Below are 26,397 nucleotides of genomic sequence, written 5' to 3'. Positions count from 1 at the left end.
TATAAAAAAAATAAATAAATGATGTACCATGATTTAATGGCTTGTGCACATTATTTTCAGTTCTTATTATCTTTTTTTCTTTTAAATTTTTTTCCTTTTTTTTTTTAAATGCACTTTGGGTGAGATGATTAAAAAAATAATAATTATAGATACTGTAAAATACACATTTGGGTTTGTAAATTAAAATATGATCTGTCAACTTCTGCAATAAGCCTATATTATTTCACATGTAAGTAATATATTTAAAATGAGAAAAAAAAACAATAAAAATAATTTTCCCCACAATTTTTTTTGTGCCACATATTAAACTTACACTAAACACACCCTGAAGACTTTTCTTCTTAAGCAAAGCAATTCAATTTACATATGATTGTGACATATCAGCACAACTTCTCAGTGCTATAAATAGTCCACACAGCTGTATTAAATACATCTTTAATAGATTCATAAACATTGTCCAAACCATAATTTTTGTAAATTTATAGTATCATTTTCCATTTAAAGGTTTTTATGCTGGTCAAACGCAATGTGAACCTATAAAGCAAAGCCAAGAAATGCACCATCCCACTCAAATACAACTACAAACAAAAGCAAGTAAAACAAAAGGCATCAAAGATCAAGAGGAATGACAAAACATATTCAGCACTTACAACAGCAGTTTCAACAAAAACGATAGAGGGGTTTTTTGTCAACATTTTTTTTTGTGTGTGTGTCTTTTTACCATTAATGTTAGTTTCATACAAGATGAGTGTGTTCATCCCACACAAGAGGTATTACTTTCACAGAAAGAATGGGATTCCTTTGTTAACAATTAACAGATTTCACTTCCAAACATAACTTCAGACACAAAGCGCAACACACACACACATATATATATATATATTAAACCACAACAGTCAACTGAACCATGAAATGCCCCAATTTTTCCCTAAACGATTTGACTGAAAGAAATGATTTAATTGTACTCTAATTCTGTACATCTATTTTAACATCCAGCACACAGTGCTCTAAAACTTACCTTTACAAGATTCTAAAGCAACTTGACCAAAGCCCAAAGGTAGGGGACAAGACAATAGTGATCAGCTAGTAGAAAAGAGGGCACGTTACTTCAGTCGATGGTGATCAAGTGGAACGATCTGATTTCTTTCATCCTTCACTTGCACGTCAGCTTCAATATTTTCAAATAATAAAGAAATTCAGCTTTCTGCTGTTCAAGATCATCCACTAATAGTGAAATAGTCAAGACCCTTCAAACCGTCTAACCCAAGAGAAAGCATCAATGCATGTGTAAAACATAAATGTTCCTATTTCTTTTTCAAACTAAGCATGCAAAGGCCTGGTTAGTGGAAAAGAACAAAACGTTAAAGACCATTTGATACTCTCTCATAGGCCGCAGCCTACTTAAAGTATAACGTCTTCATTTTAAAAGCAAATATATACTACACTCTTCTTAACTTAATCCAGATCTCTTGCTGAGGTTTACATAAGGGATCTAAAAGCGCTTAAATCCTCGTATAGTGCACAAAAAGCTGCTGAAGAGCTTCAAACGTTATTGCATTTCTGTCGTGAGTTAAGTGCAAGACCATCTGATATTTTTTCTTTCTTAGCTGCAGCTGAAAAAGTGCGATCGGTAAGGCGTTCTGCAGCAACCAGACGATGAAAATGTCAACAGTTGGAAAATAACAAGAAAGCCCAATTATGATGAACTCCTTGGTGTACTTTTCATACAAATCCAGTCGACTATACGGGGTTGTGCGAACTAAATCTGCTGAACTGTAAATGATGAGCTGTGTCCTCATGTGGCACGGCTCATTCTGTGCATACTTTCCAGTTTCTATGAGATTCAGCTCATTTCGCACCATCTGGAAATGCATATTCAAACTGTCATACCGTCACCACATTTAGAGGCAGTGCATGTTAATTAGTTATTTCTAACTAATGCCTTTGTATATAAATAATCTATGCTCTAAAAATGTAAATTAGTGGTTGTAAAGAATATCTTTGTTAATTACTTACGATTATGAGCATATTTGTATGCCACCTTTAACCATACACATACCCAAACAAACAGCTGCAAGCTACAATTCATTCCGCTGACCAACAGGCCATTGGTAGTCTAACTAATACTGTAAACATTAGCCCATTAGCAATTAAATTCCTTCAGAGCTGAAGCAGCCGAACTCATAGCAGCTAATCAAAATGATACAGATTAGAAATATTGTTACAGAGCAGCACCAGGTGTTTCAGTTTGTGGAAGTTCTGCCTACGTGTAATTAATGTGACACTGTTGTCTCTCAAACTGGTTCAGCTTAGAGGTGCTTTTGTGCAGTTCATATTTCCTAGGTGGGATAGGACGGCCACTTTACTTGTCTTTAAGCAGAGATGTGAGATGTGGAAAGGTACCGCCTAAGTGGTCCTGATGGCAGAGATGACTGTGACCGTGTAATAGATGGCCCTTCTGGGATGGTTTATAATAGCAGATCCTCCAGACAGATCTCAGGGATAGGCTGACGCCAGAAACAGAATGTACTGAACTCTGGGAAACTGAAAGCTGAACTTTGTTCTTTACTCAGCAAGGGAAAGACATGATCCACCAGCTCACTCAATCTACTGTACCTACACACAAACAGAGAAAGAGTGTAAAACAGCAAATCGAAAACAGACAAAAAACCGTCCTTCAACTCTCAAGAAGACCTTGAACAAAGTTCAAGAATCAGCTCTCCACACTTTGAATCAACACAATCTTTGACAGCTAAAGTTGACTTCAGAGATGTGTGTTATGCTGCAGATCAATGTGCCCACTTACGAGGACTTGTTGCCCTTGGTTTGCTCCTGTATGAGCTCTCCTTTGGGGTTAACCGTAAAGATTCTGCAGAGTGGCACTCCAACCTCCTTGTAGGCAAAGGCGTCCTAGAAGAGACAGTCACAAGATCAGATTCCAGGCTTCAACTGAGGACAACTTGTGCCTGGAGTCCACAAACAAAAATATAATTCTATGTTAGTTCCTGACATTAGCAACGGTTTTATGATGAAATAGATGCATCCGTGCCTGTATAAACATCAAATGTCTTACTTCACCGAAACAATATAATTTATTCAGCTGGAAACTATCAGCAGGCTGGTTCGTAGCAGCTGATCATGCAGTCTGAGACTGTGCATGTAGCCTTTTGCCCGGTTCAGACGACACGATTTTAGCCCAATTTTGCCACGATTTGATTGACCTAGGGTGTCGTTGGGATTCGTAAATGACAATGGGCGTCGGGACGCAAGATTCCATCATTTCAGCTTGTGTAGTGTGTCATAGTGGACGATAATCGATTCCGCGTCTGCGATGCTCCACGACGTCAAGACAGAAAGTCTAGTATGTTTATTTTTTTTTTCGTCGTCCATGACAACCCTTACGAAAAAGAAGATTATTCAAGCGTGCTATTAGTATACTTCTTTTAAACTAAAAATAGGAAAGTATGCTTTTAGTTTACTTTTTATGTAATGACATTTAAGTATACTTGACTTATACTTACAAAAAGTCTAAATATATTTGAGCTATACTTGTGCTCCTAGAATCCGTGTTTTCATTGTTATATGGTAGAGGGCGCTAGTACACATCTTCTGTACAGAATTTCCAAAAAAACACAAGTGAAGAAGAAAAATAAGCAACAGATACTAACACATGTAATCTAACTCGATCATCTGACATGAAACAGCTTTAAAACTGTAACGTTACGGAATAAAATGTCGACCGATGAAGAGGTAATAATTACAGTCAAGCTTTGAGGTGTTGATCGACTCCATCTACGTTTTGATTATCATTCTGATTCCAATTCAGTCTTTTTTCAGCTTTTTGTTCAAAATGTTATTTCTTTATTTTTTATGAAACTTACCTAAATGAATGTGTTTTAAAAAAGAATGCATGAAGCTAGAATAAAATGTTTTTGTTAACAAGCAGATACCCTGTTCTTTCTTTGGATGTTCAGATATTCATATAACAAAATATATACAAATTAAAACCTAAATATGGACATAGTATACTTAAAGTATGATGTAAAGTTCACTTAAAGAAAACTCATGAGTATAATTGCAGTATAAAACTACTAAAGTATTAGTTTACTGAGCCTATACTTCAAAGTGTACAAAGTATTTAATTAGTAAACTATCAGTATACCTATAAGTTCACTTTTAGTATAGTTGCAGTACAAACTACAAACATAGAGGTAAACTAGTTGTGTACTCAAAGTTTTCTACTGTTATACTTAAAGTATACTTTTATATACTAGAAAGTTGGCCAATTTAGTCCCAAGGAGTATTGAAACAGTACACTTACAAGTATACTACTAGAACACAGATATTTGTATACTTGCTACATAAAAAAAAACTAAAAATATACTTAAACATAACTAAAAAAATAAACAATAAAAAAAACACTAATTATAAAACTAAGTCACAAAGAAATTCCATCACATTGGTGACGTTGACCAATAGCAGCACAGAAGCTCTTTCATACAGAGTTTTCAAACATAGTGAAACGAAAGAGAGATGATGGTGCTGCTAGTGGCAACAGTACTCCTGCCTGTATGATGTGTCATCGAGGGACTATCACGGGGACAGCGCTTTAAGTTCTAAGCCTCAAACATGAATCTTCACGCTGAACTTTCAAGTCTGCTGCTGAGGTCAGTGTTCATTGAAAAGAAAGTCCAACTCACATTTGGTCGGTTTCCAAATGCGGCATAAAAGGGATGTTTGTTGGGCAGGAAAAGATTCTTAATGTCAGTAAGGCATTCAATTTTGAAGACCTCTGGCTTCTTCTCAATCACCTCCCTTTCAGACAAAGAAAACATTTTGAGTAAATTAAATCAACCACTTGGTACTATTATATGTATTCGGCATTATTGGGATTTAATCATTAAATCAACTTATGTTGAATCATCATTTACTTACCTTCATGTCCAAATTTGTATGACTGACTTACTTCTGCGGAACACAATTGAAGATATTTTGGAGAATGTTGGTAACCAGACAGTTTTGGTTATCACTGACTTCTATTGTATGGACAAAACATATTTATAAAAACGGATAGTTCCGGTCCTTGATTCTGATTGGTTGAGCCGCATTCAAAGCTGTTGTAAATTACACTACAAACATACACCTTTATTTACTTCTGTGTGTTGCTCGGCAACCACTCTGGTGGAACCACAACTGTTTCTGAGGAACTACAATGTTTGGTGGAAGAATACTGTTTTTATTTATATCATTACACTTTATTTGCTCCGTTTTATTTTGTGAAACCTTACTATGTATATGGAATAACAATTTTATAAAAGCAATAAGCCCTGTGAAGCCGTAGTTTACAGTGAATTTATAACAGCTAAGGGGCGTTGTTAGGCATGACACAAACCCTGTTAGCTGTTATAAATTCACTGTAAACCACGGAAAACATTTTGAGTAAATTAAATCAACTAATTTTTCTGAGTTGATTTGATGAGCTTTACACTGTAAACCATGATTTCTTGGGGCTTATTGCTTTAATACATTTCTCAAAATATTTTCTTTGGTGTTCCACAGAAGAAAGAAATACAGTTTTGAAATGACACAAATGAGTATATGGTGACAGAATTATTTTCGGGTGAACTACCTCTTATATAAAAAATGACGTTTATATAATACCTGTGAAATGCAGAGAAGAGGCTACTGGGAGAAAGCATGAGTGGTCCACAGGGCAGGATAATGCCTCTGTCATTTACCCATTGCAGATATCCTCGCGTCATGTCTGCCATGCCAATTGCCCTTGCTGAGCAGTACAGAAATTTATATCCATTTCTGGAAAAAAATTTATCTCCTTTCATCAAAACATCGTTTAAAGCCTGCTTGTGCCCTTTTATTGAAGAAAACACATCTTTAAGAAGGTGGAAGATTAAGAATGCAAACTCACTCAGCCACAGAGTGGTAAAGTTTAGCAATACCCTGATGCGTCCAGTCCTTCCCAAACTGAGGCAAAATCTGCCCGAACACATCTGATCTGAAAGCACATAAACATAGGAGTGAACATAGCATGTACTAGAAAACGAAAGGCGCAAAATCCTCTAGTGCATATTTGTTCTACTTGGAACGAAGTCCAAGTCTCATTCAAATAGGTTCCTAAATATAGCTTCTAACATTCTTTTTATTCTTAGAACTAATAGACTTGTGAAGGAGAGAGATTTTTTTCTCAGCTTGGGCAAAACTCTGTGTCATCTATTAATGAGGATCCTCTCCCTGCTTTAGCGTTTTATCTCCGGCTCTTTCTGAGTGGCATTATGAGAGAGCAAGATTTAAATTGGCTCATTATGGTGACATCCTCCTCCTAGTCCAGCCCTGGTCTAGGCGCACCCCACAGTCAGCCACCCTGCTTCACAGCCTCAGAGAGATATGTCAGGCAAGCGGATCAGAGAAATAATAAGCGGCAGTCAATCTGCCTGTTTGATGTTTGCCACCCACCAGCCACTGAGGGCACGAGTCTGGAGGCGGAGAGCATTCGTTTGCATAGACGCATTGATATTACAGCTGGCTTGCAGTAATTAAAAACCAAAGATAGTGAAACGGTATCGCACTAATATTGGAGCTGTGAACTCCATCAAACAGCCAGTAAAACTCAGGGAGACATTGTCTGTTAAATGTTGCATTGTCTTCATCATTTTAAGCATTAGTGGAGAGGGATGCGATGCGAGATCTTTATTAGTGGTTCATTATTTGCCACATACTCAGAGAGTGCTTGTTTTGATGAAGCAGACTCTGCCCTGATCTATAAACCTCTTTCAGTTCCAGCAGTAAAAAACCTGGCAGTGAGTGAGTCCTTTTGCAGTAACTAATGGAAATATTTATGCACACCTAAGCCTTTTTACCCTCTTAAAGACTACAGTAAACTATTAAAATGAAGAACAAAGGTGGATTTCGCACATAAACAACCCAGCACAGGATTTTCATTAAAAGGAAACACATGATATGTGGCTGTGAAATACATACTTGGTGATGGTTCCATCGATGTCTGAGATGATGACTTTGTCATCCCAGTTCCAAAGGTAGATGGTGCCTTCACAACGGCATGTGCCCTGGTACTGCGTCGTAATGCTGAAGGTCACGTCGTTGGGTCCTTCCTTCAGTTTCAGACTAGCCTGTAAGTCAATACCATCTAATAAATACATCTCTTGACCACTACATAACATTAATTGTAACTTTATCTGTATTATTTTGATTTTATCAGTATTGTATCAACTGCAGAAACTTATGAGTTATAATTGGAGGATGGTGGAAAAATCTGAGACAACAACCCCTTTAACACAGTCTTTACTGGCAAATTACCCTTAAGAGATCATGTGTGAACAGGACCTTTTCACAAATACCAATAAATCAGTTCTGGTAATTTTCTGCTATGAGAACTTGTTACATTACCAGAAATTACCGGTATCATGCTATGTGTGAGCAAAGAACAGGATTATCAGCATGAGCATTTACGAGGAAAACACACTTACATAAGAAGTCTGCTTTGGGCAAATCATAAAGCTCTGTTGTAACTGTTTGCTACTTTTGTTTTTCTGTTTCATGCGCTAGACACGCACTGACCATTGCGCCACATTTCGTGCCCGAGATCCTGCCTTGTTTTCTATTCATCAGTGCCACAGCTCTACAGTTACTATTGCACTTATTCCTGTAACTCAGAAGTTTAAAAACCTTCAGATTGGACAGATCCTCCTAATCAAGGAGTATGAAGAAAATGATGCAGCTTTTTTCAGTTGACTGATGTAACAGAGTTTACCTGCATTTTAGTAGTGATGTGTGAATAGTATCTTACCTGTAAAAAGTTGGAACCGTGTTGCTTCACCAAAAAAATAGGTGAAAGGGGCTAATATCTGTATAGTTAACTAATATTAATTGACTAATTGATTTGTAATCCTTTGCATTACACACTTGGCTGCTGAATCCTGCATCATAAATGCATTAAAAAAAAAACATCAGCTTTAATAATTAAATAATTAAATGATTAGTGAGATTAAAATTGTAATTTATACAATGCAATCAGTTCATCTACACGACAAAAATCTTAAATTTCTATAAAGTCATGAATTTATTAAAAGACGTAAGCTTTTTTAAGTGGAAGATTTTTTGTTGCACAACTGCATCTGAAGCTGCCAATAGGGGGCAGTCTAGTGCAAATCAACTGCAAGACACTACCCCTTCAGAATGAGTCACAGAGCTTTTACATAATTTCCTGGAGGAAGCTTGAGGGACAGCTTAAAAAAAAAAAGCCTTTTACAAAGCTGTTGCACTACAGGCAACAGAGCTCTGGATCTTTCAGTCACAACCATTGAGCAAGTGTTGGAGCTGCTTATGTAAATAATAGTCACTGTGTGGATTAGCATAGAGAATGTTTACAGAACTAAATATTTCTGACTCCTAACAAATGGTAGACTCACAATCTGGTCGGAGGAGAGACGCAGGGACTTGCGGTAGGCATGAGTGGTCGTGTGGCTGTGGGGCTCAGACTGGACCTTGCGCTCCATTGATGATGCGGCAGCACTCACCTCCTTCCCCTCCTCATCGCTGGACGAGTCCCTGGTGTCCACTCTGCATTCAGAGCAAACAGGGAATCAGTGAACTAAATTTGCAACCACATCCAGATTCCTAATTTAGACTACAACAGCACCACAGAGAATGAGACAAAACAGAAAGTAGGCTGGATCGCCCTGATTCACTTCTTCTACTATAACAGTAGAAAAAAGCTGTAGTCAGTGATCAGAGGAATGGTCAAGGGTAAAACTGATGCTTGTATCTTTTACTCATTTTTTTTTATAACCAAGCCAGCAGACATACCTAGTTTATGCTCCCATCTATAACACTTGGTTGCAGTTTATTAGTTTCATTCAAGGATAACAACCAGAGTGTGATTATTATCCACACATCTTTCAAAAGTGACAGGCAGGAATTTATGCTGCATCTGCTTTTCTGTCAGGGGTTCTGACTCACTTGCGGGCATGACTTTCCATTGACAAAGACAAGCTGCCTTCCTCCATTTGGGACTGCTTTATCTCCAGCTTTCCAGTGCTTTCTGACTGTATAACAAAACAAAAAAAACATTAGTACATCAGATCATACATATCTATAAATTGTAACAAAAAATTTGTGCACACGTTATCATTTGATTTTGTTGCTCTCAAATGTGTTGTGACTGACTACATGACCCTATCATCCTCACATGCTGTCAGGCTATTACTAAAAAGTCTGATGAGCTGCCTGGCCTATTTCTAGGCTGTAAAATTCCACACCGCAGAGTGGTGCTAATTACAGACGCGCCAGATGAGGGCAGCGAAGGAGCCTGATGTATGATGTCTGAATGAAGGCAGAAGCTCTAGAGAGAAGAACGAACTTCAGAGGCAGCGTGTTTCATTTTCTTTACAACAAAGACTTGCCTCGTCCTCTTGTTCAGGCAATTACGTGAATGTTGATGCTTGTGTAATCAGATCTGCCCATAGAAGTCTACAGACATGTACTGGAATGCAGTGGGATTAAAAAAAACAATAACCGCTTAAAGGTTTTGTTCCTACTCCCTGATAACAGCTCAATAGAGAAATTTGTCTTTGCAGAGTGTTATAGAAATCTGAAGGTCACACCACTCTGGTCTTACCTGTTTAATAGTGCTGTCCGCTCTCTTTCTCCAGAACCACCAGCGGCCTGATTTCTTTGGCATCCTCTCTTTCACCCAAGCTTCCTCTGTAGCCTGAACAGAACAGAACCGACCTATTAGAGCACACCACAGCACTGCAAAACAAACTTTAAATGACTTAAAATATGAAGTAAAAACATCCTATTAGGGAGAACAAAATACCTTGGGTAAATTCTTCTGAAATGCTTGCAAACTTAGGATCAAAGGGGCAGCCAATGTCCAATTGTAATACCTAAAATAACAACAACAAAAAAAGGCACTTTATTTAATAATCTTAGCATTTTGTCAACTTTAAACAATTATATTTAGAATATATTTGTTTTATTTAAATATTGAAACCCACCTGTTTCCTATTTTAACAACTAAATTTGGATTGTCTATGATAGCTAGATTCTCTGCAAATTCATGATACGTGATGATATGCTCCATAAATTTTTCTAGAAACAAGCAGAAAGAGAAATTCAAATCAATTGTATTATTCACATTTGCATATCTCTTTAAATTAAAGCATATACTCAATCCATGAATGTATTATAATGGACAGAATTAACCACATCCTAACCACAGTTTCTTGTTTCCACATCTACAGCTTTGATTTCCACACCATAATAAAGAAATTAACACATCAGAAAGATTCACATACCTTTGGAAATCTCTCCGTTCTCACCGAGTCCTCCACACAGAGACAGAGTGACGTCAGGGAGATCACTGGCAGAGTCAGACATGCACTCAGTGCCACTGTCGGCCGCAGCACTGCCCACAGACTGCGGGGACTGAGAGCCTGAGCGCATCCCAGAATCCATCCAGTGCTTGGAGCCTGAGTCTGAATCACTGCAAATACACATAACACATCAAGGTCACCTGATGCATGATAAACTTGTTATGAACTGCTTTCCAAGTGCTTTAATCTAATCTTAAAAGCAATATAGTTCAGATGTGCGTTTCTTTTTCTACCTCTTAGGAAAGTAGCGAGCAGCAACATCAGGCTCCAGCACATTCAGGTCATCCAGGTAGATGTCCTCTGGACCCTGGTGCTGACTCCTTTTTGGCACGCCTGAACAAATTTACAGTGAGCAAACCGTAATCATACCAGAACAGCAATCTCTAAGGTTCTTCAACAATATCTCCGCACTGAGGTGCTTTACTTTGATAGCACTAAATTAATTTAGGTGCATGAATTTTATTTCTAGAAAACATTGATATAACCTTGTTAAACATGAATCAACCACAACTTTATTTCAAGTGGGAATAAAGATAATAGGCTCTGGCATAGCATGCCAATCAATCAAACCAGCTACAAGACAGAATTTCCTAGAATGTGGTGCTTAACATGCCCACCTTTCTTTTTGGACGGCGAGTCAGTCTTGGGGCCTACATCTCCCAAGTCATCACCCATTTGAGCAGCAGAGGCAGCAGCTGGAGCAGCAGGAAGGCTGTTAGAAGGAGTGGAGGTCAACACTCCACTAGGCACCGTCTCCGAGTCGGACTCAGTGGGAGTTTTGGGGGTCACAGGGGTACGGGGTTCAGGCTTGACTATGGTACAGCCAGAAGTCCCTGAGGCCAGTTCTCTTTCATCTGTCTCCATGGCCTCTGAGCTCAGGATTACTCTGAAGTGAGTATTCTCTGAAGGGGTTATGGTCACAGTCTTCGGCAGCTCCACCTTTTCCTTCTTAGACACCTGGGAATTACATTTTTGATGATTGGCGATGAGCTGAACTTTAATCATACCTGTTAACTCAAAGTCATTTTGCATTCTATATTCACTTATTACTAGGCCCAGGCAGAATCTACAGGTTTTAAAAAGGTTTTCTGGGCTGATTTTGAGGGAAACAATGCAGAATGGATTTAAACATAATAAAATGTGTTCCTTTATTAAACAAACACATTATAAACATGATGAAAATCTTTCAACAATGTTTGAAACTTTGCATTACTAGCACTTCTTTTGTTTATTGCACTTTTATGATCTTGTAAGTCACTTGGGACAAAAGTGGCTGCTAAATGAATAAATGTAAATGTAAATCATGAAGGATAAACATTCAGATTCCAAGGCAAGGCAATCTGTGAATGGAATAGATAAAAATAAATTACATGAATTTCACAAAAAAAAAAAAAGTTTCAGACATTACCCTGGTAGATTCTGGAAACTCTCCCCATGTCCACTGCATGTGTGACTCCATTTTGAGTAGGCTCTCTGAGGGCCGAACGACCAGTTCAGAGTCACTCTTGGGAGAACAGGCCTCTGACATGGCATGACTGCTCAAAATACAGTAAGAAACAGAAACTCACATGAACTGATAAAAAATGAAAGTGAAAATCAAAAAGAACAGAGTCTTCAAATCTTAACACATTTTTTTGGAAGTCCTCCAACGTGATAATTATCAAAAACATATTCTGAAGTGTGTCTGTGAGAATCAAGCAGATCCAAACCTATCTGATGGAGACCAGTCTCCGTCAGAGTATGGGTAGTTGTCCAAAGAATGACGAACTGTTGGTAACTTGGGTTCAATTTCTCGAACTGTACTGATTGAAGATGATCTGAAAGAAAGATTTTCCTTAATCACATGTCCACTTCATCAGATATGAGTATGTCCAATGTGCAAGCATCCGTTGGTACCTGGTGTTAGAAGCAGCATCCTCATCAGAACTCAGGTCCATCTCAAATATGTCTTCTGTTGAAGGGGTCGAGCTGATGACAGCAGGAGGGGTTAGCTCCTCTCTGCGTGGGTCGCCTTTATGCTTCTTTCTCCGTTTCTTTTTCTTCTTGGCTGCCCCTGTGCTGGCAACAGGGGGATCAGGAGGATCCTCCGGGTCCAGTGGATCATCACCCAGGTTTTGACTTGGCCTGTGATCTCCTGTGATCCAAAATAAGTGACTCTCAGTGGGGATGGGGGAGGTAGCCAGGTGAGCTGGTACGATCTCCTACAAAAAAATAAAAATAAGTTAAGACAAAGACAAAAAAATGGCAGATTGGCTGTATTTGCCATGCAAATGTTTTTCAAACAAAATGGCATTTTCATACAGAAATATGATGATGTTTGGTGCAGCTAGTAATGTGAGCGACACTACTGTACATGCAGCTATCTTTTATGTGAACTAGAGGACACTTACATTTTGTTCCTCAGTTTCCTGCACAAAGAAGGCTTCTCCATTATCTCCCAGCTTCATATGGAGATCCACAGGCTCCCCGTTGATCTCTATGTCAATCTGAAAGAGTTGCAGTGGATTATTTTAAAACACATCCTTAATATAGAAGCCACCAACAGATGTAGCTTCAAACTTTCAATAAAGTTACACTCCATAACTTGCTGTAAGATCCTGTCCCTTTTTATTTTATTAAAAAAAGATCTATGTACGGCATGTGTTAGATGACCTTAAAAAGCCAATATCTGTTGACATTTACTCTGCGATTTCCTTCTGAACTCATAACTTTTCACCCTGCCACCAGTGCTCACCCAAACTCAGACAAAAAGCAGGTTTACTCTCCTGTCCACTGATGTGGTTTTAATCATTTGTTCACAGGAGACACAATAACCTTGGAGGGGGGTCTAAACACCAAACATAATTAGTGAATTTGTGTCGCTCTGAAAGCACTGCAGCCAGCTGACCCACAATGAGGATCGCATCACACACCTGATACCACAACCCGGCACAACAGCAGCCTGATATTGAGCTGTTTGAGTCTCAGATGACATCCACAGAAACAATACCCTTGAGTTATACCTCCAAGGAAATACAGATTTAATCCCGTGTTCTGTGTTTTTTAGTTTTCTCACAACTGTTTCTTTGGACTGCTCTCATACCAACCCAATTTGTCTATCCAAGGGCCTCGGAGCCTCAGCTTCAGGGTTGCTGGGTGATTTATGCGTGCAGAGTAATGGGCCAGAATTTTAATGTTGGTATAAATCATCTGGAACAGAGAGCTCTGTTACGTGCGTGCTTGTGGACAAAAAGATCTGGATTTCATTTCACGGCATAGCAAGAAGAGAGGGAGGAATGTTGTTCTGACTCTTAATGACTGTTTTGTATCAGCAATCTAATTTGCTTACTTTAACAATTCAGATCTCTTTCATAATGCTGGTGAGAGAGCAAGGTCAACTGTCTCTTATCTGTACTGTGGGCGAGTGTGTTACACCACACTCTGACAGAACCTCCAGTGAGAAACTGGGATTAAAAATGGCTAAACTGAGCTTGAAATCATTTTCAAAGGTTGTCGAAGTGAGTCTACGACCATCTTCCAATCACAGAGGCAACCTTGATAAAACTCTCACTCCTCTGCCTCCATTTCCTATGTCTTTTTAGACAGAGAAACCTGTTGCCATAACGACCACTTTTTTCTAAACCTTCTCACACATCCTGTAGATAGTGAGAACTGTTCCATCCCCCATCTACTGTTGTTTCTCATGCGCACTGGTAAATATTTTATGCTAAACACTGTAACACATTCTGTCTGTGTACTATAGATGATTGAAAACATCCAAATGGCTTCAATATGACCAGAATGCTTTCAAATATGTTATTTATTGCATATAATTTTGTTATTTACTGCTGGAGATAAACACAGAGTATAACAGAATGCACAATTTCAAAGAAACAATTCTCACTGATCAGGTCTACAGCCCATTTCCTCAACAACAACAACAACATTACACTGTTTAAATTAGAAGAATTGAGCATACCACTTCCTTTCTCACAAGGTTATAGATAACGATTTTCCAGTCTTTCCATTCAAGCATTTATTTAGCCTGTTCAGTCAACGCTCACAGAGCCTATTACACATAGAATACTAGGTCTGTTTACATGCAGTACCCTCTGCTGGAATCTTAAGTCACGAACATGCCAGCACAGAAAGATGTTTATTGAGCTGCTACAAAGGCACAGTCCTGTTTACGCATTGTTGAGTATTTTCAAATGAACCATCACAGACATGCACAGATGAAGGCATATTTGAAGATAGCAGAATCATGAGGATATTTGTGGATTAAAGCTAAACTTCTTTGATCGTTCTTGTGTTTGCACTTTCATCCAGTCATTTTGGTACAAGACAATGGAGATAATAATAATAATTTGTTTGACGGATACTTGTAAAACACTGGCATGAAACACAGCGTTAAAGAACTTTTATGTTATACGAGGAGTATAAATATATCTTCGGGCCGCCACAGTCTAGTTAATGAATGGGAAACACTGATTAATGCTGTCATATATTCCAGACTGGAAAGCAGAAAAGCAAATATTGTCCAGAGCTCAGATCAGTTATACTGACAGCAGAGGTCGACCGATGTATCGGTTTTGCACATTAATCGGCACCAATAGTTGATTGCCGGAACTATCTGCAAAAATCCATGCCAGTAGTTTTTCCGGGTTGTGTCCATTGCTGGAGAGGCTGAAGGCTCTGCTTTCTTTAGACAGTACAAGAGCGGCCTCTAGAGGTGGAAATCACTGACACCGCTGTTAGTTTTGAAACGTGACGCTGCAGAGCGGGACACTTCAGATGTGGTTTAAAACAAAAGCTATGGCCTTTGTGTATATATAAAGATGGCCATCTAGTTAGTGTGTGTTAATTTCAACATCTACTTATACATTTTTACACATTAAATTTTATTTATAAAAAAATATGTATTATAAAAAAATTTATTCATGTGCAAAATAATGTTCAATAACTTTTTTTTATAAAAAATATAAATGCACTATTTTAATTTTTCGTTAAGTATCCATTTTTAAAACTATCGGTTGATTAATCAGTATCAACCAGTGTGGTCCAACCTAGCTATCGGTATCGGTAAACTCCACTATCGGTAGACCTGTGTTTTGAAAAGTTTTCAGAAACTCAGTTGCATGAGCTGTGTTCACAGGGAAATTCCAAATGTAAGTGATCATCCCTATCCCCTTGGAGTGGGGACTACACAACTACAAAACTAACGACTACACAATGGCACGCACGTGCCCTGCTCACTCCAAAGTCCCCACTTTAAGGGGATAGGGATGACACTTCCATTTGGAATTTGCCCGTGAACCGTTCGGTACCGATACTCATACTGGAACATCCCTAATATGCTTTGAACTTATTTGATGACACCCACAGTTTAACTTAAGGTTTTTTTTTTTGTTTGTTTTTTTCAAACATCCTATTTGCACTTCAACACTCACCACTTTCTCTTTGGAGCGCAGCACACCCAGTTTTCCAAAGCGCACATGGAAAGGGGAGCACTGGTAGGTGCCGTCCTTCTGCCGGACCACCACCACATCAATGCAGCCTGAGAGCGTGGCCTGGTTAATGCCCTTATATAGCTCCTTCATGGTCACCAGCACCTGACCTGCCAACTGTCCCACGTAATTCATGGTGCTCACCTAAAATGAGGAACACAAAGCAAAACAAACTTAACCTTAAGACATCAGTAAACACAGCAAATCTTTCCCAATACTATATATGTACATGGCAAATGTGGCACGATCTCCCCTTTACTCATGGTAAAAGTGAAATTTTTCTAGTTCTCTTTGGCTGCCTGCCTTTTTAAAACTGTTATCAGCAGACCTGCAGACGGCTTAATGCTGTTTCACAAGTGGTCTGAATGTGCTCCAAAACCATGGTCAAATAGGTGAGCAAACAGAACAAATTAATAAACAAGGACACAGGATGAACAAAAAATAATATATATTTTTATGTTCCCTGGAATACATTGAATGTAACAAATTTCTGTAAATTCTCTAGAATTCCTCTAATACCTCTATAAAAAGTATAAAAAACAAAAAAAACAACAGCATGAAAAATATAAAAAAAAACACACACACATCAATTTCATCCATATTAGCAAATTATTCAAAAAACATCAAGTCTAAACTTGGGGGTATGAGTCGACATGCTAAATCAATCCCCAGCAGACCGTGTTAGTGAAGTTCACAGAAGCGCTATTTCTGGAATGTATTATTATGCTAATGACAATGAGTAATTCTCATTTAACAACCTGGCTCATTTTAGTCTTTATGAGGTCTAACAATGTGAAAATAGGCTCAGATCAAGGAACCCACAAGATTAAATACTATCACAGCGTGTATAAATGCCTGGGGGTAAAAAGCAAATAACTAAAGTAGAGCATTCTCTCTAACCATAGGGGCAGCCATAAAAGGTCTTAACAGACTTTGCATCCATAGCTAACCTACATTTTCTCCAGCAAAAGAGTCACTATTTATATGAACTATTTTCTTTGAACCATTTAAATATGCAGTTGCCTTTAAGAAGAGTAATAAAAGGGATATGCAAAAAGCATAAGAACACTTGGCACAACAGAAAATGCATTTAAAGTAGGGCTGGATGATATGGCCGAAATTTATATCACGATATATTTCTTAATTTCGGTCGATACGATATAATTCCGATATCTATATAAACACTATTAAAAAAGCCTCGTAAACACTGCCAAGAATGCAAACAACAGATGTCTGTGCATACAAACTTATAAAAAAATGAACTTGCCAAGTCTGACACCTATAATAGTGAATATAAAACCATATAATATTTTAGAAAAAAAAAGAAAGAACAGCACAAATAAATTATTGTTCACCTTTTATTTGTATTTAGCCTTCATACAAACAAGAAATGTGAAATCACTGTCAAATAATCGTCTCAGACTCACCTAATTAATATTAATATCTTTAACTTCAAACTATAGCATAACATACACTACCAGTCAAAGGTTTTTGAACAGTAAGATTTTTAATGTTTTTAAAGAATTCTCTCACCAAGCCTGCATTTATTTGATCCAAAATACAGCAAAAACAGTAACATTTTGAAATATTTTTACTATATAAAATAACTTTTCTATTTGAAAATATTTTAAAATGCAATTTATTCCTGTGATTTCAAAGCTATATTTTTACCATCATTTACTCCAGTCACATGATCCTTCAGAAATCTATTCTGTTTTGCTGCTCAAAAATCATTTATTAATATGTTGAAAACAGCCGAGCAGATTTTTTTCAGGTTTCTTTGATGAATAGACAGTTCAGAAAAACAGTATTTATCTGAAATAGAAATCTTTTGTAACATTATAAATGACTTATCACTTTTGATCAATTTAAAGCATCCTTGCTAAATAAAAGTATTCATTTCTAAAATTTATTCCCAAAAAAAAAAAAGAAAATGAAAAGAAAGAAAACATAGTGACTCCAAGCTTTTAAATGGAATAGTGTATAATGTTACAAAAGCTTTTTATTTCAGATAAATGCTGATCTTTGGATCTTTCTAGTCATCAAAGAATCCTGAAAAAAATTTACTCAACTGTTTAAAAATATAGATAATCAGCAAATTGCCATATTAGAATGATTTCTGAAGATCATGTGACACTGAAGACTGGAGTAATGATCCTGAAAATTCAGCTTTTTTTGTTCACAAGAATAAATTATATTTTAAAATATATTCAAATAGAAAGCAGTTATTTTAAATAGTAAAAATATTTCAGAATTTTACGTTTTTGCTGTACTTTGGATCAAATAAATGCAGGCTTGGTTAGCAGAAGGGAATTCTTAAAAAAAAAATAATCTTACTGTTCAAAAACTTTTGACTGGTAGTGCAGGCTAATAATTTTTATAGACTGAAACAAATGTGCTTTAGCCAGTATAAAGAGTATTAAAAGTGCTCTGAGTTACAGCAGAAAAAAAGAGCAACAACAAAAGCATGTTGCTGGAGACTTATTATTGAAAATCCAAACTGATTGTCTGCCAGCAGGAGGCGCTGTGAGAGCGGTAGAACCATAGACTGTATAAAAACAGGGTAGAACCATAGCCTGTATAAAACAGGGCAGAACCAGCGGTTTCAACGGCTGTAATCAAATCAGTCAAACATCAAAAATAAATCAATGCATGGGAAACACCTGTTATGTTTCGAAATATCGTTTCGAAATATCGGAAATGTGTTTAAAAATCATATCATCTTTACTGAAAAAAAATATATCGCGATACATATTGATATTGTCCAGCCCTAATTTAAAGTATAATTTATAACATGCTGCACATTATCGTTATCGTAAAAAATTGCGGCATACTGTACTGTACTGTACATACTGCAACAGTACCTTGTGTGTAAAATTGGTTATATGGGGCAGAAAATAATTTGTACTAGACATATTTAATTTACCTTCATGAAAAACACCACCATTCAAATGTTTGGGGTCAGTAGCATTTTTTTTTTTTTTATCTCTTATGCTCAACATATTTTATAACAATAATTATAACATTATTTGATCAAAAATACAGTAAAAACAGCAATATTGTCACATTACATTTTTTAAAAAATATATACATTTTAATATTTTAAAATGTAATGTATTCCTGTGATCGCAAAGCTAATTTTTTTTAGAAGCCATTACTTTAGTACTGCATGTTCCTAATATGCTGATTTGGTGGACAAGAAACATTTCTTGTTATCAATGTTGAAAACAGCAGTGCTGCTTAATATTTTAGTGAAAAATTCTGAACATTATTTTCAAGATTTTTTTTTTTTTTTTGATTGACAGAAAAAGTTCAAAAGAACAGCATTTATTTGAAATGTATATTATTTGTAACAACATAAATGTTTTCACTATCAAATTTGATCATTTTAATGCATCCTTTAATGCATTAATTTCTTTAAAAAAAAATATTTTTTGTATATATGAGGACTGAACACTTGTTGCAAATTGACATTGGTTACTGCAATGATATACTATTATTATAATAAAAATAGTGTTATTCTGCAAAACTGAACAATTGACCTCAGCCTCACATAACTTATTTGTAGCACAATTTATAGAGGACACTGTGAGCATGGGTCATCACGACACTCATATCAGCAATCTCCATATATCTAAATGTTTGATTCTTAGAAACCAGCCTGAACAGAACAACAAACATATGACATCCGCAATCAAGCAAAGCTTAGCCTTTAAGACTTACTGTGATAAGTTAAGTGCATAACTTGTCACTTAAAATTTTTAATTGCTACAACACATAAGCCCCTGAACTGAATTATGTAATGCCAATCTCTTTTTATAAGAAATAAGAAGCTAGCAAATCGAATCCCAATCCCGATAATGACATTTTAGTTCAGTGACAGTCTAATTAAGGTCTAACACAAGCAATTTATTCAATCATTTTATTGACTAAACTGTAACTATTCTAACATCTTCATTTGTATAATACACTTGAATGTAATCTTTCAGCCACTATAGCAATCAGCGTAATGCTAAGAAATAACATATATCTTTGACTAATATTAATCAGCTGGAAATCTAACCTCCACCTCCACTTAGACAATTTAGTGTTGTCTAAATCTGTATGCAAGATTAGAGATTATTTTTTTCCCCAGTTTTAAACTCAAAATGTAAACACAAGTCATGCAATGCAAAATTAGATTTAAAAAAAAAGGTGTGCCAGTCTGTTTTTCATAAACTATTAATGAGCTTCACCTAAAAGAAGAGCATGTTTTAAGGCATTTACATGACCTAACACACCGTTATGTCATTAGGCATAATCAATGAAAATTTTTTGCATGTAAATAAACAATGTGTGGTTATTTATGGAGTTAACTGCTAATAATAATTGCACTTAACTAATGCTTAACTGGTCTCTTAACTCTACGCCTAGATCTCAATCAACTGTCACATTTGCATTTCTCACTCACCCAGGACCATGATGCCCTAAGGGATGAGGACTCATCTTGTTCACTGTTGTCCTCCTCAGTGCAGCTGCCAGTGGCTTCTGGTTCTGCCCTAGGATGGAGTCTTTTCATCACTGTTTACCTCTAGTCTTTCCTTCTTTAGAAATAATCTCTTTACCTGTGTCATCCTAAACAACACTATGTGAGGTGGCCCACCTACCTGGTCTGACAGGGCATCAACATAAACTACTGTTTGTTACCTTTCTAACACCGCATGCACTTAAAAAACAGAAGCTGCATTTTAGTTTCGCTGAATCACGTTATATTAAAGAAGACCTAACAAATCAACCAACTGGGTCTGAGAATATACTCTAACCAATGAGGCAAGAGTAACGGGTCAGCAGTTCTGAAACTGATAAGACTTGTTTCCAGCGAGGAGGCCAGTGAGGTTCACCACTGATAAGGGCCTTGAAAAAGGGGGAACGTCCTCCATGCTAATTCCAACAAACATTCAACTTACTTTAGTTAATGATTCAACAAAACAAAAAATAATTTCTATATAGGCATAGGAGCCCACAGAGACACAATAGTGAAATTTATTTCACACCAATACTCAGTCTAATTTCACGATACTATTTTCATGTTACAGCAAATAATTAATTAAATGGGCAATATTATAAATGTATCAATTTTGTAAAAAAAATACATTTATAGTGATTTACAATAAAATCAATGGTTTATATGCTAAAAGCAAACTTATTCATCACAACATTAGAATGTAAAGTATGAAAGATTGATCATTTCATTTTGAGAAAAATAAGAAAAAACATTAAAAGGTCATTATTATAAACAGTGTTAGTCTTTAAAAACTCTGGTTAGAGAATATAGCTCAGTGTCATAATGGATTTGAACGATTAGTTAGGTATTAAACAAACAGGTTTCTGCCAGTGTGATCTAAAATGGAGTTGGACAAATTGATTATATTACAAATAATAACTATTGTAATGTAATAAGATTTAAAATACTGCATCTATCTAATATATATATATATATATATACATATATATATATATATATATATATATATATATAGTCTACAATAAAAAAATATAAAAAAAAAACCATAAATAAACAAAACATTTTCTAATAAAATAAATGATAATAAGGGATAGACCGATATGCACTTTTCAGGGCCGATGCCGATACCGATTATTACAGATCAAGGAGACCGATAACCGATATTTTGAACCGATATGTGTCTAGTGTAAAAATGAAAATTAATGTCAAAATTAAGAATAAAAAGGCCTCTGACAAAGACTCTCTTTAAATTATTTTAACACATCTTTACTTCTGAGAACTGTTCATAATAACAACATTAATATTAATAATAACAACAAACATAAAAAGTGCTGGGAGCATCCATCAGCAGCATTCTGTAAACTAAGTAAAACTTAAAGCAAATTTAAACAGCAACAAATGAACAAATAATGGAAAATAAATGTAATCTATATATATATATATGTGTGTGTGTGTGTGTGTGTGTGTGTGTGTGTGTTATATTTAGCATTTTATTTGCAACCCAGAATTGCATTAAAATCACACACAACCCATATTGTAATAGTGTTTTTTTTATTTTATTTTTAGACTGTTTATCACGGCGATACAAACTAGGAAGTATACACAGGACAGCGTCATCCAGAAACGTGCAATGTGAGATTATTGACAATTTACGTTATTAGCATAGGGATATTAGCAGGGTGCGATTTGTGAAATAAACAGAGGGGGGGATGCTTTTGAAAAATTTTTATGAAATGTTTTTAATACGACGGAAATTGTATTTAGTGATGATCTCAGTTTAATAAAAACATTGTAAGCCTACGTTAGGCCTATTAATTGTAATGTTTTAATGTCCACGGTTATTCAAACAACAAATTACATCGAGAAAGCGAGCAAAGAACACAACGGAGCTTTTTGAAACTCCGAATCAGTTAAACCATTGCATCGCAAAATGATTCACTGTTTCGATGCGCTTCAATCGGATCGCGTATCGCGAATCATTTGATTCAGATCTGGACGTCAGAGCGGGTTTATGATGTTTGCATGATGTATAAAAGTTATTCAGCAGAGGCAGGGATGCATAGACCAGAAGGGGGGAAATCCCCCCCCCATCCCCCCCGGCAAATCGCACCCTGCTGGTTATTAGTCAAATGAAGAGAGCGCGGCCGCGGAGATAACTAAATCAGGAATAGGGAGCTCGCGTCGCGTCAGGGCGTCAGAGCTCGCGCTTGATGCCCTTTCAGCTCTTCAAAATAGCATAATGGTAATTCTGAATCTGTATGATAAATTATTTTGCAATCATGTTAGAATAAAGCAATATTTCTCCAAATATGCGCAATTATTTTGAATAAGAGCCCTAACGGGAACGGACGCTGTTCAGTGAAGCTATGTGAACAACACACACAAAAAAAAAAAAAAAAAACGCAGCAGACGTGAGTGAATTCATTCCGTGTTGATAATCTATTCACAATATAACGTTAAGTTGGCCGAATGGTGAGAGAAGTAGGTTTTAGTTTCACTATCTCAGCACTGATGTGATGATCCGTTAAAGCATATCACTGCAATGACGGACATTGATCGGGAATTCACAGTATAATAACTGAACGGGGCTTGTCATCATAAATCGATTATATTTAGGTGTTTTGCAACTTCAGTGTAGTGATTTATTGCAACTTAAGGAACGTTTACTGCATTCTTACCTTCGAGAGATAACTTATTGATGTGTGATGATGATCACTGAAGCAGCTCCTTGTGCTTTCGGTGTGAGAGCAGAACATTTTCCAGCCGCGCCAGCCGTATTGATTGGCCAGGCTCGTGACTCCCAACAAATCAGACGGACGATGGGCGGGGCTTAGTCTAGGCCACAGAGCGGTGCGCTCTGACTGAGGTGGCTGGATCAGTGCCAGATCGCGCATTTCAAAATAAAATGGTTTTATCGGCAAATCGGTTTTGAAAATGGCCGATGCCGATAACAATAAAAATGCTTAATATCAGCGCCGATAATCGGCCACAAAAACAATAATAAACACAAAACACAATGTGAAATGCAAAAACCATGGATAAACAAACCATTTTCTAATAAAATAAATGATAATAATGTTTATTAAACACATTAAAGTAAAATTTCAGCTGTGCAAATGTATGAAGTAATGATGATACAAGTCATCAAAATCTAAAAACAAGAGTCCACAACTGAATATCTAAAATTGACCAATAGCCAAATATGTATGTAATATGTAATACACACACACACACACACACACACACACACACACAAACATAATACAGAGTACTCTAATCCAAGATATTCAAAGGTTTGTATATTCACCTGCTCTGTTTAACTGACAAACAAGACCTAGTGTAGAAGCAAATTGGTCTGTGTACCTGGGAACGCCTCTAATTACAGAGGGCACGTGTATTTGTCAGGTTCATGTTATCAGTCCTGCTGTACATAATGAAAATATTAGGTGGGTGTAGTACAAAATGTCTGTTATTTGCCATGACATTAGAACAAGTTGCAAAGGCTATCACCCTTAAAGGCTGCATTACTACTGCACAGTCATAACTGTACACAAAAACGCCACAAATTGTTATTCTTGACCTAGACTGTAATTATGAGGCACAGAGTTCTTCACAATAAACATGCAAAAACCTGCAAGAACTTGAGGCTAAGTGGGTGGGGATATCAAAATTATTAATGTACTGTGTTACTCACACAAAGTTGCAAGTTAAGTCCTAAGATGTGACCAAGGAAACTGAGTAAGTTAAAGGAACAGCTCTATCCAAATTTGCTTAAATTTCTCATGGAAGAGTTGGTTGCTTCATCGAAACAGATTTGGAGATATTTAAAGTTACACACTTGCTCACTAATGTGCAGTCAGCATGAGAGTCCAAACAGCTGATGAAACCACAAAATAATTCATAAGTCATCCACATGCCTCCGGTCCATCAATTAATGTTTTGTGAAGTGAAAAGCTGCGTGTTTGTTAGAAACAAATTCATCATTTAGGCATTTTAACTTTAAGTCCATAACCCATAATAATATGCTTCCTCAAGTGAAAAAGTCCATCTCATTTTGTCAGCTCACATCAAAATCCATTGACATATTTAAGAACTGTTTTTGCATGTAAATGCAGTGCTTCATCTGTGCATATTTCTCTTTTTCACTGGAGAAAGCGATATTACAGAAGAATAGACTCATATTTTCACTGGAAGCAGTGGATTGAAGTTAAAAAAGGCTAAATTTCTCCAATATACAAACAAACAAACTCATCTACATCTTGAAATGTCCTTGAAATGACTTTAGTCTATTTTACTTGAGTGGGACCATCAAATTATGTAATGGGAGTCATTTTGAATGGAGCATTTACTAAATGGCAGCTAACTCTTATGTTCAACCATCCACTTTGCTTTACATTTCTTGTAATTTGCTGTGTCATAAGGTGTGAGGCAGGCAACATGCCCAGCAAGTCATCGTTCACTTGCGTGACATAAAAAGGTGATTCAGTTCAAGTTCGGTTACAGAGGGCAAACAAAGTCAGCGGAAAAAGGCAGTCTTACGCATTCTCTCCTACTGTAAAAGAGTCATAGATTTAAATCAAAGCCAAAGCAAATCTGAAACGTCAAAATATGCACTATAATACAATTCAGTTCCTCAAATCTTCAGACACCCTTGAGGTTTCATTTTCAATTCTTTCACATTCAGTAGTAAACAACATGACAATTGTCAACCAGGAGAGACATATCAAGCATATATGGTAACAGCAGTGTCATAAAAAGATATTCCAAAGGGTCATGTTACATAACTGAAGGCTATAAAAGATAACCCAATATAACCCAAGAATAAGTTAACACGGTCACGTGCATTTCACTAATAGTTAAAATCAAAAGTGCTTTCGCTCACCTTTGTAAACAAGTTCAGACAAGTTTCAGCACAGCTGTCTTTATCAGCACTAATGCTCACTAATACTGTACAGTATAAGCCTGTTATTGCTTAACAGTCCTCATTGTTAGCAGTTTTTACAGCAAAACAGTTTATTTGACAGAAAGCGAAGTGAAGACTATTGGGAGTTTTCTTATTAAGGAGTCGAAAATAACTGTATTTGAACAAAATAAAATGTTCTTTTTCATACAGCAACCATTCACACACTAATGGTCAGTGTGCAAAACTCCTGATGGCCAGTGCAATAGATACACACAACAGCAACTTAACATGTGACATTTTTGGCTAAATGTAGCATTAGCCAGCTCTAAATGAATAAACAATGAATAAATATATGAAATAATAAACATAATGACGTCATGTTTGGTTTTAGGGAAACGTTCCTGTCACAGCATCAGCATTCTGGTTAACGTTAGCTCGGCTAGCCGACCTGCTAAACTGACATTTACATCTCTATGCTGTCAAATTACTACATGTTTGTGTCATTAAAATAGGTATTGTATACGTTTATATGGTACGTTTGGTCAAAACGGTTAACTCAGAAATGGTTTCGTGTAATGTTTACCTTTCAGCTGCTGTTGTTGTTGAGAAATTGGACGTTTTGTCGCCGTCTGCTCTCTCGCGCCGATGCTATTCATTCATTTCTGAACAAGCACCGCTGACGGCAGTGTATATTTACACCTCTCAGCGCCGACCGGATCCCTCCTGGTTGTCTCGTGTATCATAACAGTGGGCAGTTTTTCGGAGGGCCACTTCACCGCGAACCGGTCAGACAGCGGTTCACACGCAGCGGCTGCGGTTGGCCGTGACGTGACGCGACTGAGGCACTTCAAAAAGACGAGGCCCGTCACGTGACTCGCTAAAGTAGAATTCCCCCGAGCGCAGTCTAGAATTAGCGAGATAAGCACCACAACCACTTCCTTTTAGAAGTTTGTTTTGTTCAGTTACTTGTCAGTAAATAACCGGTTTCCTTTTCTAATCCTGTGCTCATATTCATGCATTTGATGAAATAGTCCTAGCTTATGTTCACAGTGCAGGACTTTATACTCCAGGTTTGGCAGGTTTTCAAGTCAA

At 36.8% G+C, this 26,397-nt stretch overlaps 1 protein-coding gene across 3 annotated transcripts; it reads right to left on the bottom strand.

Moving 5' to 3' along the window:
• Positions 1-419: 419 nt before the first annotated feature.
• On the bottom strand, positions 420-26,310 carry LOC109053959 (phosphatidate phosphatase LPIN2-like). 3 transcript variants are annotated; one of them, XR_006162430.1, is made up of 21 exons: positions 20,545-20,561; positions 20,349-20,436; positions 15,842-16,042; positions 12,803-12,898; positions 12,309-12,613; positions 12,122-12,229; positions 11,821-11,947; positions 11,030-11,369; positions 10,646-10,745; positions 10,335-10,522; positions 10,035-10,128; positions 9,854-9,923; positions 9,653-9,745; positions 8,995-9,080; positions 8,445-8,595; positions 6,997-7,145; positions 5,927-6,013; positions 5,662-5,814; positions 4,936-4,968; positions 4,701-4,815; positions 2,819-2,910 (listed from the first exon to the last, which is right to left on the bottom strand). XR_006162430.1 is itself a non-coding variant. In XM_042774708.1 (20 exons), exons 2-20 carry the CDS (start codon positions 16,031-16,033, stop codon positions 2,469-2,471), a joined length of 2,706 nt encoding a protein of 901 aa, XP_042630642.1. In that variant the 5' UTR covers positions 16,034-16,042; positions 25,889-26,310; the 3' UTR covers positions 420-2,468. The 3 variants fall into 3 exon arrangements, 2 of the variants coding, with proteins under 2 accessions (XP_042630642.1, XP_042630638.1); XM_042774708.1 differs by lacking the exons at positions 4,936-4,968; positions 20,349-20,436; positions 20,545-20,561 and adding exons at positions 420-2,616; positions 25,889-26,310 and having other exon boundaries at positions 2,807-2,910; XM_042774704.1 differs by lacking the exon at positions 4,936-4,968 and adding an exon at positions 420-2,616 and having other exon boundaries at positions 2,807-2,910; positions 20,349-20,675.
• Positions 26,311-26,397: the final 87 nt, after the last annotated feature.

The sequence above is a fragment of the Cyprinus carpio genome, chromosome A2 (genome assembly GCF_018340385.1).
Source record: "Cyprinus carpio isolate SPL01 chromosome A2, ASM1834038v1, whole genome shotgun sequence".
Classification (NCBI taxonomy): Eukaryota; Metazoa; Chordata; class Actinopteri; order Cypriniformes; family Cyprinidae; genus Cyprinus; species Cyprinus carpio.
This window is presented reverse-complemented; position numbering and strand designations above follow the sequence as displayed.